At 41.1% G+C, this 13,591-nt stretch overlaps 1 protein-coding gene across 7 annotated transcripts in view; it reads left to right on the top strand.

Moving 5' to 3' along the window:
• LOC124135590 (receptor-type tyrosine-protein phosphatase mu-like) overlaps positions 1-13,591 on the top strand; it is a 197,182-nt gene that overhangs the window by 149,811 nt on the left and 33,780 nt on the right. For all 7 annotated transcript variants that reach the window (XM_046500968.2, XM_046500964.2, XM_048399677.1 and 4 more), the window contains 2 exons: positions 59-178; positions 2,609-2,757. In XM_046500968.2, coding sequence (XP_046356924.1) covers positions 59-178; positions 2,609-2,757 — 269 coding nt within the window. The remainder of the gene's footprint in view (positions 1-58; positions 179-2,608; positions 2,758-13,591) is intronic.

Raw genomic sequence — 13,591 nt, 5'->3', positions numbered from 1 at the left:
TCCTTAACTGTGATGCATAAATTTTCTTCATTGTTTGGTATTCGTATTTTATTTTCAGAAAAAGTGTGAGCAGTATTGGCCTGACGATGGGTGCGAGCAATATGGCAATATATCGGTACAGCTACTCGGCACCGATATACTGCCTGACTTCATTGTCAGGACGTTCTTACTGTCTAAGGTAAGCATTGGTACTTTAATCATTTTAAGTTCCTGCTGGTATTCTCATAACGTATAACAATGAAAGCATACAGTTTTGTTTTGCTACTTGAAGACATGAAATATAAATTACAGAACTTTTGTACACCTAAAGAAAAGTATATGAGAGTTTTCTTTTGTCTTTTCGCGATTTGACAATTTCGCGATGATTGGTCTTTGAAACTCACTCGGGCATCAACATATGTATGTTTTTTATTGGGATACAAAACGACTTGAACATCGGCGTGTTGATACGCGGCGTGAACCGTCTCTCGTGAAGCAATCTTGTATTTTTTCGTTTAATCAACAAGTCACAATGACCTTGCACTAGTTTTGTAGGGAATGCGTATTTGATCGTGTGTTCATTAACCGACAGTACTCAAAAAGAACGAATATGAAGTTTAATAATTCAGCTATTGGGTACATTTTCACATGAGAATTTATTTCAGAGTAAATCTAATAAGCAACTACGAGTCATCACTTTTTTGGTAACGGAATCAGTCCTTGTGGAATTACTGTTGTTTCTTTCCGACAGGGATGTAGACACGTTACATTGTGTTGGCGTAAAGTATTATAGGGAAGTCCCCAGAGATGCGACTATGATATATTGTTATATGGTGTCTTGTGTTGTGACAGTTCATTTATACGATACTCACACGTGTATAAAACAGCCCCTTGAGTAAATGGACAAAAAATCATAAATGTGTTAAAACCTCTGAAGTTGATTATCACTTCTGAGTCAGTGAGTTTGTTTTGACGCTACTTTGAACAATATTCTAGTTATATCACGGCGTTTAAGCTTAGCGATGCAAGTCTCAGACGTTTACCGCTGTGGGTAATGCGCTGACAAGCCTAGAAACATATTCGGTTCCTGGCGTGTTCAAGGGACGCAACTCTGTACAGCGAATTGCGACGCCTAAGACAACTGGGCCACCCGTGCCATCCATAACCATTTAGCCTTTCATTCATGCCCTTGTGAGACGGAATACCATGCCCCCCAAAATACCATGCTAAATGCGTATGACTAACTTCATCAATTACCTCTTAAAATAATTTTATAACTGTATAATTTAGGTGAAATTTTATACCGTTTCTTCATACTCAATTTTAACCTCAAATCATATGCAGCGAATGATAAATGGGGATGAATGTGCCTGGTGTTTCAGAGTGTAATTATATGCATTAAGGACTTGACTGTGCAAGCAAATAGAATGGGTCAAGAGAGCGTCCAGATTTAACATAGAATAAAATTTAGTGTGACTCACTGTATTAAATTGTTTAAGGTCAGACAATACTTCTATTATTCCATGTCATTATGCTGCATAACCTAACATTTGAACCATTTCAAGTCAAATATAACGGATATGATGCTGGGAAGAGCGGGAGCAAAGACGTGCTTGTTGAACCCCGAATGTTTCATTGTTTTGTCATTTCTGAAACTCCACACGCATAACAAATACTTTTGAAATCAGAATGGGTTTTGTAATTAAGTTGAACGACATGCACATTATTTGTGTTTAGAATTAAGTCACAAAAAAGTTTCATTACGTTATGAAAAGTTAATTTGGTCTTCATCCTTGGATGTAGAGTTTGATTTTCTCTTTGTGGTATCGCGGGCCAATAATAACAACGGTGAGGGTGGTAATAGCCCAGATGCTGGTTGTTTAATCATCATTGTGCTGCGTGGGTACACGCTAAAGCGGAAGTGTCGCCCGAGGTATCTCCCGGCATGCATTCGTAAACAAGGGAGTAATCATTGTGTTAGAAGTTACGTTCTGACCTACAGTCTGGTATTATTGTCATAAGCTCGCCATGAAAAGGCTTGACTCACGGAGTCATCATGCGAAATCATACATGGATAATTAAACAGGGGAGAGGATTTGTGGATAGAAAGCCTAGAGCCATGTTCCACAAAGCGATCTTAGAGAAAGGACTATTTAGTGTAACTCTGACTGGCCTAATGTTGTATGCGCTGTATCTCGCTATGGAGAGTGCTTCCCTTAGGATCTGCTGAAAAAAATCCTTTATCTGTTGCTTCCACACACCCATTAGCATTTCTGAATGTCGTAAACGTCTATGAACTTCATACGTTTTGGCTTTCCTCACAAATTGAGCTGGTATACCTTGAAGACAATTAATGGCGTTAAACAAAGCACAATGTTGTTTAATCTATGACTTGCTCACTTGTTCTCATGTGAGGCATAAGATTATGTGAACTAGGTTCGTCGTTATAATTCAGTTGGTACAGTGTGTGAAGCCCATTGCTGGTGTCCCCTGCTGTGATATTGCTAGAATATTGCTAAAAGCGGCGTAAAACCATACTCACTCACTCACTTTTAATTCAGTGATGTGCGAAATTGATGTCCGGCTGTTCTAATGACTGTTGACTAAATATGAAATATTTGTTTTTCAGGAGAGCCAGTCCAAATACGTTAAACAGTTCCACTATACCACGTGGCCAGACCACGGAGTACCAAAGTTCGGCAATTCATTGTTGTTGTTCCGCCAGAAGATCCGGGCGTACGACAGCCTTGACAATGGAACAGTTATTGTGCACTGCAGGTAAAACCATTAAAAAATCTCACTCATTGGCATTGTTTATGATATCTCCAGATAACATGTTCAACGCAAAGAATATTTGAAATAATTTATTGCTGGAGAAGAAACTTATGCATCCGTTATACAAGTTTTGCTTGTTTCTTTGTTGTTAACGCCGCACTCGGCAATATTCCAGCTATCAGCAGTTGGGTTGCTGAAGATCTATTCTAACCTGGATTATGGGGTCATAACGTTTTATTCGTTTTTCTGTCGCAAGAAGAGAAAAGGAGGAAAAAGGTTAAGAAAAATGCGACACCGATGTTCGCGAAACGGGTGAACATATGCCTTTCCTGGAGCGGCCGTCATGACTTAAGGTCAAGGTCACCCATTATGATGATCTTTGATTCTTATCTTCATATCCAAACGATGTATTCAGTGCCTTGTATTGTTTCTGCTCATTCTGCCTGGTCGCAAGAGATTAGACCCGTTTGGTTTGGGAAATGCAAAAGCTTTCCTCATCTTTTGACTTCATCAGATAGTTGGGAGTGGACATTATCTAATTTGGCAGACACGTGATCAACAACACAAAACCAGTGCATCGCACCTCAAATCAAAGGGACAAAACCACGATGTTAAAGTACAAGTGTGTTTGGTTGTTGTTGTTGTTGTAACGGCGGTCAGCTGTAAATAGTCGGAGTCTGGACTAAACAGCCTCAGCGGTCGACATGAGCATCGGTCTATGCAATCGGGATACCAACGAGCCTGACCACCCGATCCCGTTAGTCGCCAACAACAACCACGGGATGCTGAAGACCACGGGGGAAAATGTGGACGCACCAATTATGACACAGCGACTCCCTTCGTTGTCATATTCCCCGTGTGTGCAACTACGCACACTCGTTCTCTTTCTCTCTCTGTTTAACTCTTGGCGTGCAGAGAATGCAAGTTTGCTAAGTGGTTTGTTCCTATGGAAACAAACGGTAAGGAGGTAATTACAAACACTTTGTAGAAAAAGCGAATTCTCATGCCAAACAAATCAATTAAAGACCAGCTGGAAAAACATGTATATGTCAGGTTGGATTCACTGTAGATATACGTTCATTTTCTGAAAGGTTTATTCCTAAAAACAAAAAGCGTTTATCGAAATATACATCTGACATACATGCATTTAGACGCAAAGCACAAACTTTAATATCCCTTAAACTTCATGTTACAATGAGAAGTTTACAGTGTAAACGGCTAAGAACACTATATGAACCTGAAACTATTCTCGACATTTTATGAAAACTTTACAATATATTCTACTTCTACATGCGTTGCACAGCTAACGTGTAGTACTGAAAAGAACGCGTGATGCTTTCATGTTGCTATAGTTAATCTGTCATGTCGTGACAGATTAACTATGGTAATATGAATGAATCGGATGTTCTTTAACTACTATTGAGTAGTATACGTGGAATATGTAGTCCGTTATTGTGTAGGTAATGCTGTGAGAGTTAGGGGGCTGTTGGGGAGTCTTTTGGTTAAAGCGTTCGCTCATCATGCTAAAGGCCCGGGTTCGATTCCCCACATGGGTACAATGTGTGAAGCCCATTTCTGGTGTCCCCCGACGTGATATTTCTGAATATTGCTAAAAGCAACGTACTCACTCATTTTAAGACCAAGGCGCCAGCATTATAGATTTTGCTGTGATAATCAACATCAACGTATGCAATTTGAATGCAGCTTCAGTTAGTTTTGTCAAGCCTATCTTGCACAACGCGTTCTTCGATCTGCTTACCTCCGGGTTAACTGGCTTTCCGGGTGTGGCGTGTGTCAGTCAAGACTACAGCGTCCATCCAATACCAATGTCAATAAATAAAGCGACAAAACCATTTTCACAGTCATAAGACATCTCTGCTAAAAGCAGAAAAGAAGAAGTTGAAAAGAAAAGCCAAAAAACGCCAAGACCGAATAAATAAAGTGATAAAACTTTTTCCATAGTCTACTAAAAGCAGAAAAGAAAAGCAGCTAGAAGCCATGTCAAGACCACAATCGTGTCCGTCCAATGGCTATATCGAATAAATACAGTGATAAAACTCTTTCCACAGTCTACTAAAAGCAGAAAAGAAAACCTGCTAAAAGTCATTGTCAAGACTACAACTGTGTTCATCTAATGCATATATGTCGAAGGAAAGTAACTGTCCGACAACAGCTATGTCCGTCTCTGTATCGAAATAAAGTAATTTCACCCTCTTTGCGAAAGTCGTGAAATCACTCTCCAGCTGCGCCTATCGCTTCGTATTTCTGTTTAACTTTTAAAAGACTGAATACAAGGTTTTCAGGTCCGGGCATAGTTACTATCACTAAAATAGCTGTATACAATTTCCGGTAGACTGCTAAATATCACGAACCTACTTTCAAAGCACCCCATTGTTGCCTGTACTTTGAAACTTCTCACTTGTTTTCTAGCGCATCATGTATAACTGCTTGTAAGGGAGATGTTAGCGGATTTTTTTTACAATCAATAAAAACAGCCCTAACATTGATCTGCCAGCATTACAAGAAAAGAAGCCAGACTCAAATAGTATCCCTTTAATGGTTGCCATGGGGCAGTAGTTGATGCCTGTGCATCTCTTAGATCAGTGCCAAATGCTTCAAATTGTTTCAGTGCGACAGCGGGTGTGTTGTGGCGCATGTTTTATCGCTCATAAGGCTCTGACCAGAGATTGACAGGAACTTAGACGTAACACAATTATCTGGTGGTCCCATCTGAAACAACACTGCAGCGTCCAGTTCTGGCCAGAGGTCACTTGACCTCATGAGATCAGCGCCAGGCTGGCCAGAGAGGTATTACAAGGAGGGGGGCACTCTTATTACTGATGAAAATGGTGTCCTTTTTCTTTGTCTAGAGACATTGATGTCACCGACAGAACTTGATGGAGAGGCTCATTTGCATATTTGCCGGAAACCGTTATTAACGACAACCGTAAATTATCACGAACAGTGATATGAACTGCCAGGCTAATATGGTTTTGCATATCATTTGAGAATATTTAGTGAGGGGGGCTAAATTATTGTAATTGGATTTGTGTTATACTATGATGTTCGCATTCCTTCGCTGTTTATGGTCTTTTACTTGAGTGTCATGGCGGTTTTGGATTTTGATAAGGAGACGACGTAATCAAGCAAGCCCATTATGTTTTCCATAACGTTTCAGTATTATGTGACAACCATTTTATCATGCTGTCGGAGACATTTCCATTTTGCACATTGACGTACAGAAACACGTGTTTGCTGTTCAGAATGTCGATTTCTGTTGGATTTGACGTACATTCGTTGCTAAATCGGGAACCAGGTGACCACAATGACTATTTAGTATAGATGTGTTTTAATTTAATTTATAGGTATTTTAGGTTTCATTAGCCTATGGAAACCACTGATACATAAACGGAGTATAAAGTGTAATGCCGGATGCCAACGACATGTCCTATTATGTATGATCACAACTGTAATGTGCTTCAGTCTTGACACTTTTATTATTTATTGTGTATGTAAAACGACAACGCTAGAGAAAAAGTGTCTTGATTATCCGATGAAACAGATTTTATTGAGCTTAAAAGTTAAAATATCGGTGAAAATTATGTGAAATGGATCAGTGAAAATCAGTGACAGAGGGTAAGATCATCATGATTTTTAAAATAGTTACAGTGCTTAGTAATTAAATAGTCTGTCCTGATTGGTCAATCAGGGGGTTTCAAATCACAATAATATGCCTCAGATTCAAACAGCTGAGCCTAATCACCCGCTCGATATTTGTCGCTTCCAACAACAAACAAATCAGTTTAATTTGATTTGAAGACTATGTTCAGCCTTGTGTCATTCGAATCGGGTTGAAAACGAAGCTTCGGTATCGAATGGGTTTTTAGTATATATAGTAAACTACGTTTATAACGAACACGCTTGTAACGAACAGGCGATATAAGGAACTGTTGTATTTTTGGTCCCGGCCATTTACTGTATATATTATGTGTATATGCGTATAATGAACTACGGTTATAACGAACTAAAATGTGTGACCCCTGTTAGTTCGTTATAACCGTAGTTTACCATAACAAAGTTGAAATATAATGCTCTGGATAATCTTGGTTGTGAAAGCGTCCCAATAGAGTCAGGGTGAAATGGAGATAACTCAAATATGTCTTCTGTAACTTTGAGTGAGTGAGTGAGTTGGGTTTAACACCGCTTTTAACAGTATTCCAGTTACACCACGGCCTGACAGCTTAATGTGGGAGGAAAGCCCGCAGTGATGCAGGTCTCAGACGTTTACCAGTTCGGCGAAACCAGCCAACACGAGCTGACAAACCTAGAAACATAATCGGGGCGAACCGGGATTCGAACCCACAATCACAGATTCCTGGCGTGCCCAAGGGACTCAACTCTGCACAGCGAATTGCGGCCCCTAAGATGACTGGACCACCCGTGCCCCCTGTAACTTTGAAGCATTCACCTTCATTTAGAACCCGAACACGAAATATCGAATAGAAAAAGAACCAATGGCATAAAATGATAACTTTGATAACACCAACTTTGATAACACCAACTAGCATGGAAATGTTATTCGGGCTTTTTTGACAATTATCGCCAGAAGTTCTTTGAGTGTTAATTCATGTTTTCCTATCAAGCATCACATCAGCTGAGTCCATGACCCAGCAGCGCCATGGAAGCGTGTCAACGTCTCCCAACATGGGGCAGTATTCTGGGTGATCCTGTAATCTCTTTCTGGCTTCCAAATTCGGTTATATTTCTGGCAAAATGAACACTCAGCCCCTTCACAAGATTATCGGGAGTCTTAATCTAATTGGGTTAAACTCCCGCCCGACTCGTCATTATAAGGGACTCTGGCCAGACTGACTGGACGCTGCTATCCCAATATCATAACTGTGCGTAGGACTTGATGAATGGGCAGCTCTGGCACTTGTCATTGATCGAAGTTTTTAGCTGCATTCGTCATCCGAATTATTAGCCTGTTCTACTGCACTGGCGCTTTGCTTCACATCATTAATCCACAGTATTGTCAAGGGCTTGTTCTTTAGGTGCTTGGGTGTCATGTTTGTTAACTGTTTGAATGTCTCACTTTTCAGTATTTCTTCTTGAGATGGTGTTATTAATTCATCGATGGCGTGTGTGTTCGTCCAGTAAACGGTTTTCGTCTTCCTTTCTGTTTTCTTTCAATTCCCTGCTGTACGTTTGTGATAATTACATTTAACGCTCACACTACTCCATTTTACTCACTTTTCTCGATATCTGCCTGTCTATTGGACCCGTGAACATCCGGGGTAGAATAGGTCTTCAGCAACCCATGCTTGCCGTAAAAAGGCGACTATGCTTGTCGTAAGAGGCGACTAACGGGATCGGGTGGTCAGGCTTTCTTTCTAGGTTGATGCATGTCGTCGATCCCAATGATATCATGATATCAATGACTGGATTGTCTGTTCTAGACTCGATTATTTACAGACCGCCGTCATATAGCTGGACTATTCCGATTGCTGAGTGCGGCGTTAAACAACAAACAAAACTTGTATTGACTAACGCTGAAAAAAGTGACGTTTTGGTTTTGTCATATTTCGAAATATACGTGCACTAAAAGTTGCACACTGCAGCCCTAAAATAACACAACACAATCACAGCTATGTATTGAAAGCTAATCCATTAAGAGGTGTCACTCGGTTTTACGTAAGAGATATGCGGTGTTGATGTTTAGACATTCGTGATTTGATCGTAATTATAGACGCGAAGTGCTGACATCGAGATAGTGGCTGACGCAATCTGAGGAGAAGACAGTTGGTGACTCCAGACCCTTCTATTTTCTGTCATGGCGGCAGGAAATGTTATTTAAATGTTTTGCACAAAATTAAGGGTGAAATGGGTGCAATATGTGAAGCCCATTTCTGATTTTTGCCAAGGCGATATTGCTAAAAGCGGCATTAACCATACTCACTCCACCAAATATAAATATGTATCAATATCTAAATATTTGATTTTCAATCTGTTTCCTATCGTATGTCTTGTGCAATCTGTAATCTAAGCCAGTTATTGGCGCTATAGTAATTAGTACGTTTGTAAATGTGTTCTGTGCGATTTATTTCAATAAGTTCTGACATCCTTGACACACATTTGTTTGTGATTGAGTGAGTATGGTTTTACGCCGCTTTTAGCAATATTCCAGCAACATCACGGCGGGGGACACCAGAAATGGGCTTGGCACATTGTACCCATGTCGGGAATCGAACCCGGGTCTACGGCGTGACGAGCGAACGCTTTAACCACTGGGCTACCCGACCGCCCCGGAACACAAACGACACAACATGAACCACGGCGGGGGACACCCGAAATGGGCTTCACACATTGTACCCATATGGGTAATTGAATCCGGTCCGAACGCTTTTACCACTAGGCTACCCCCACCGCACCACATTTGTCAGTGAAATACATTTAAAGAGGGTTTATGTGAGAGGCATGTGCTACCGGTAGAGCAGGACATGCTAACCTCTTACGCGAGAACCTGCTGTCATCACTGATTAACAGTGATCCATTCTTTTGTCCCCACAGATGAAGGAGACTGCTTGTTCTTGCGGGTTGATGTTTTCTATTTCAATTGGAAAATGTCCCCAGCTTGACGCCTCGATGTTAAAAGCAACATGCACAACAATTGTGTAGCAACGTGTGGGGTTGATACCTTAACCGCTGAGCCATTCCACTGCAGCTTAATGTCAAATAGTCGAATGATTACACAACATCATACTTCTAACCACAGCCCTATACCTGCTTGAAAGTACCATTCAATCATACGCATTTATCATGTGTCATTGTAGCTGTGATAATATTGTATCTCACGAGAGACGCATCAATAGGTCACAGTAGATTGGCATTTCCGTGCAACAACAGGACGCTCTCGCACAAATCAGTATTATTACCCCTAGCTTAGAGAAATCCAGCATCCATAGAACACATTGATAGCATGTTTGATCCAATAACGATGTTTAAACGTGTATTAATTTCTGTCCTGACTCGCTAAGTCGACCTACGGTGGCGCCCTAGGTTCTCTAATCTGGTCCATTTAGTTCGATCCAATTTGGTCGTATTTCATTTCTTGACATTAGTGGTACCACGCTCTGAGGGCGATGTTGAAAAACCGTTTCTCATATCCTGGAAAAATATTTCATGTACAAATATTGTACTAATATGATCAATACTATCTGTCAAACCCAGGGGTGCTTTGTTCGGTCACAATGTCTAGTCAGCAACTCCAGAGGTCACGGATAACGGGAATGTGTTTACAGAATACATAACTCATTGCATGGTATGAGGCAGGGTGCCATGCTCTCTCCAGACTTAATTTGCTGATCGGCGAACCCGCCCTCAGATGACATAGATCTCGCCATGCCTCGTGTTCATGACGCGAAGACTGGTTGGCGAGAAATGAACGTGTCACGAGCAAGTTATTGACAAGATTTATTTCGTGTTCATGTCGAATTGTGTGGTGTAAAACACCGAAACGTAATTTGTGAATGTGCAATGGACAATTGCTTCCGAGTCCTTAAACCTTTTTTTCTTCTACGTAGCTGAACGTTTGTGTGTTTTCATTCATCGATTTCTTTACCAATTTCTTTGATTTGTCAAATGGAAACATTTAATGTAAGACTTTCATAACACTCGGGAATAACTTTGTCTCTTAAGATTTAGAAACATGCCTTTCGCAAGAAGCAACTAGCACTAAAATAAGATGTATTTGCATTGTCAAACAAATAATGTATTTGTGTCGTTATAAATCAATATCATAATGGTACTGGAAGAGCTTCATCAAAATGACTATGACAGTGAAATTGAAGTTGGCTCCCTAGCTCATTTTGAGTAACTAAATTACAGCAATAGTTTAACCCTCTTGTGGCGTGGCGTTTCTAATTGGCGTCTCGTTAGCGGGATGCTTTCGGTCAATTGGCACGTGAAATAGCACGTGGTGTGGTATCTATTGCAAACTGAATTATTGCCTAAGCATGTGGCTTTAACAGGGGCATTTCCCAGCACATGTGTCAAGGAACTTAGGACACACTTTGGGGACCACTCTCAGGGCACAGGCTCACAGTGCAACAATAAAACGTGCTTAATGAACGTCACCACAATACAAGGCTACAGTTACACAGTTTTAGTTTAACACGAGAGTGTCTGTGATACATAATTCTTAAAGATACAATGCAAATTAAAACAAATAGCTAATAAATGAACAACTGATGTATTATGTCTGTGGACTTACAATATTTGCATTAATTTTTCAAATATCAGATAATTGGGGGTTCTGGTGACTGTTGTGCGTCTCGTGTGATCACATTAACATGTTAGGGTGTTCCCCCGAGTTCTTTTCGTCGTTCTAACGCACCATCACATCTACCCAAGTCAGTTACCTTGTTGAATACACCACGATCACATCACATCTACCAAAGCAATAACCTCGTCGAATACACCCCTACGATCACATCACCTCTACCCAAGTTAAAGACCTGTCGAATACACCACCACGATCACATCACATCTACCCAAGCAATAACCTCGTTGAATACACCACTACGATCACATTACATCTACCCAAGCAATAACCTCGTTGAATACACCACTACGATCACATCACATCTACCCAAGCAATAACCTCGTCGAATACACCCCTAGGATCACATCACATCTACCAAAGTAATAACCTCGTTGAATACACCACTACGATCACATCACATCTACCAAAGCAATAACCTCGTCGAATACACCACCACGATCACATCCCATCTACCCAAGTTAAAGACCTGTCGAATACACCACCACGATCACATCACATCTACCCAAGCAATAACCTCGTCGAATACACCCCTAGGATCACATCACATCTACCCAAGCAATAACCTCGTCGAATACACCCCTAGGATCTAATACCATCTACCCAAGCAATAACCTCGTTAAATACACCACTACGATCACATCACATCTACCAAAGCAATAACCTCGCCGAATACACCCCTACGATCACATAACATCTACCCAAGTTAAAGACCTGTCGAATACACCACCACGATCACATCACATCTACCCAAGCAATAACCTCGTCGAATACACCCCTACGATCACATCACATCTACCCAAGTTAAAGACCTGTCGAATACACCACCACGATCACATCACATCTACCCAAGCAAGTACCTCGTTGAATACACCACTACGATCACATCACATCTACCCAAGCAATAACCTCGTCGAATACACCCCTAGGATCACATCACATCTACCCAAGCAATAACCTCGTTGAATACACCACTACGATCACATCACATCTACCCAAGTAATAACCTCATTGAATACACCACTACGATCACATCACATCTACCCAAGTAATAACCTCGTTGAATACACCACTACGATCACATCACATCTACCAAAGCAATAACCTCGTCGAATACACCACCACGATCACATCCCATCTACCCAAGTTAAAGACCTGTCGAATACACCGCTACGATCACATCACATCTACCCAAGCAATAACCTCGTCGAATACACCCCTAGGATCACATCACATCTACCCAAGCAATAACCTCGTCGAATACACCCCTACGATATAATACCATCTACCCAAGCAATAACCTCGTTGAATACACCACTACGATCACATCACATCTACCAAAGCAATAACCTCGTCGAATACACCCCTACGATCACATAACATCTACCCAAGTTAAAGACCTGTCGAATACACCACCACGATCACATCTCATCTACCCAAGCAATAACCTCGTCGAATACACCCCTACGATCACATCCCATCTACCCAAGTTAAAGACCTGTCGAATACACCACCACGATCACATCACATCTACCCAAGCAATAACCTCGTTGAATACACCACTACGATCACATCACATCTACCCAAGCAATAACCTCGTTGAATACACCACTACGATCACATCACATCTACCCAAGCAATAACCTCGTTGAATACACCCCTAGGATCACATCACATCTACCCAAGCAATAACCTCGTTGAATACACCACCACGATCACATCCCATCTACCCAAGCAATAACCTCGTTGAATACACCCCTACGATCACATTCAATCTATTCAAGTAATAATCTTGTCGAATACACCCCTACCATCACATCACGTCTACCCAAGTTAAAGACCTATCGAATACACCACTACGATCACATCCCATCTACCAAAGCAATAACCTCGTCGAATACACCACCACGATCATATACCATCTACCCAAGCAATAACCTCGTCGAATACACCACCACGATCACATCCCATCTACCCAAGTCAGTAACCTTGTTGAATACACCCCTACGATCACATTCCATCTATTCAAATAATAATCTTGTCGAATACACCCCTACCATCACATCACGTCTACCCAAGTTAAAGACCTATCGAATACACCACTACGATCACATCCCATGTACCCAAGTAATAACCTCATTGAATACACCACCACGATCTAATACCATCTACCCAAGTTATTGTCCTACCTTCCAACAAAGCCCCATGTTTAAATTCCATCCATCTAATATTTTTGTCGTTTCTAACACACCACCACAATCCAAATGCTTTGTCCCGTTTGAAACCTAAACGTACACACACGCGTCTCGAACACAGTCTCGAACACAAAGTATCTGACACATCGCCACGATCACATTCCGTGGCACATTGGTAATGGGGGATCCACACTCTTCGTGATTGATTGCATACATCCCATAATGTACAACCGTCATCTAATAGTCCCGCTTTGGAACTAAGGATTATGTTGTCATTGTAAATATTGTTTCACCGCAAAAA

Source organism: Haliotis rufescens, unplaced genomic scaffold (assembly GCF_023055435.1).
Source record: "Haliotis rufescens isolate VD_foot unplaced genomic scaffold, xgHalRufe1.0.p SCAF_2, whole genome shotgun sequence".
Classification (NCBI taxonomy): domain Eukaryota; kingdom Metazoa; phylum Mollusca; class Gastropoda; order Lepetellida; family Haliotidae; genus Haliotis; species Haliotis rufescens.
This window is presented reverse-complemented; position numbering and strand designations above follow the sequence as displayed.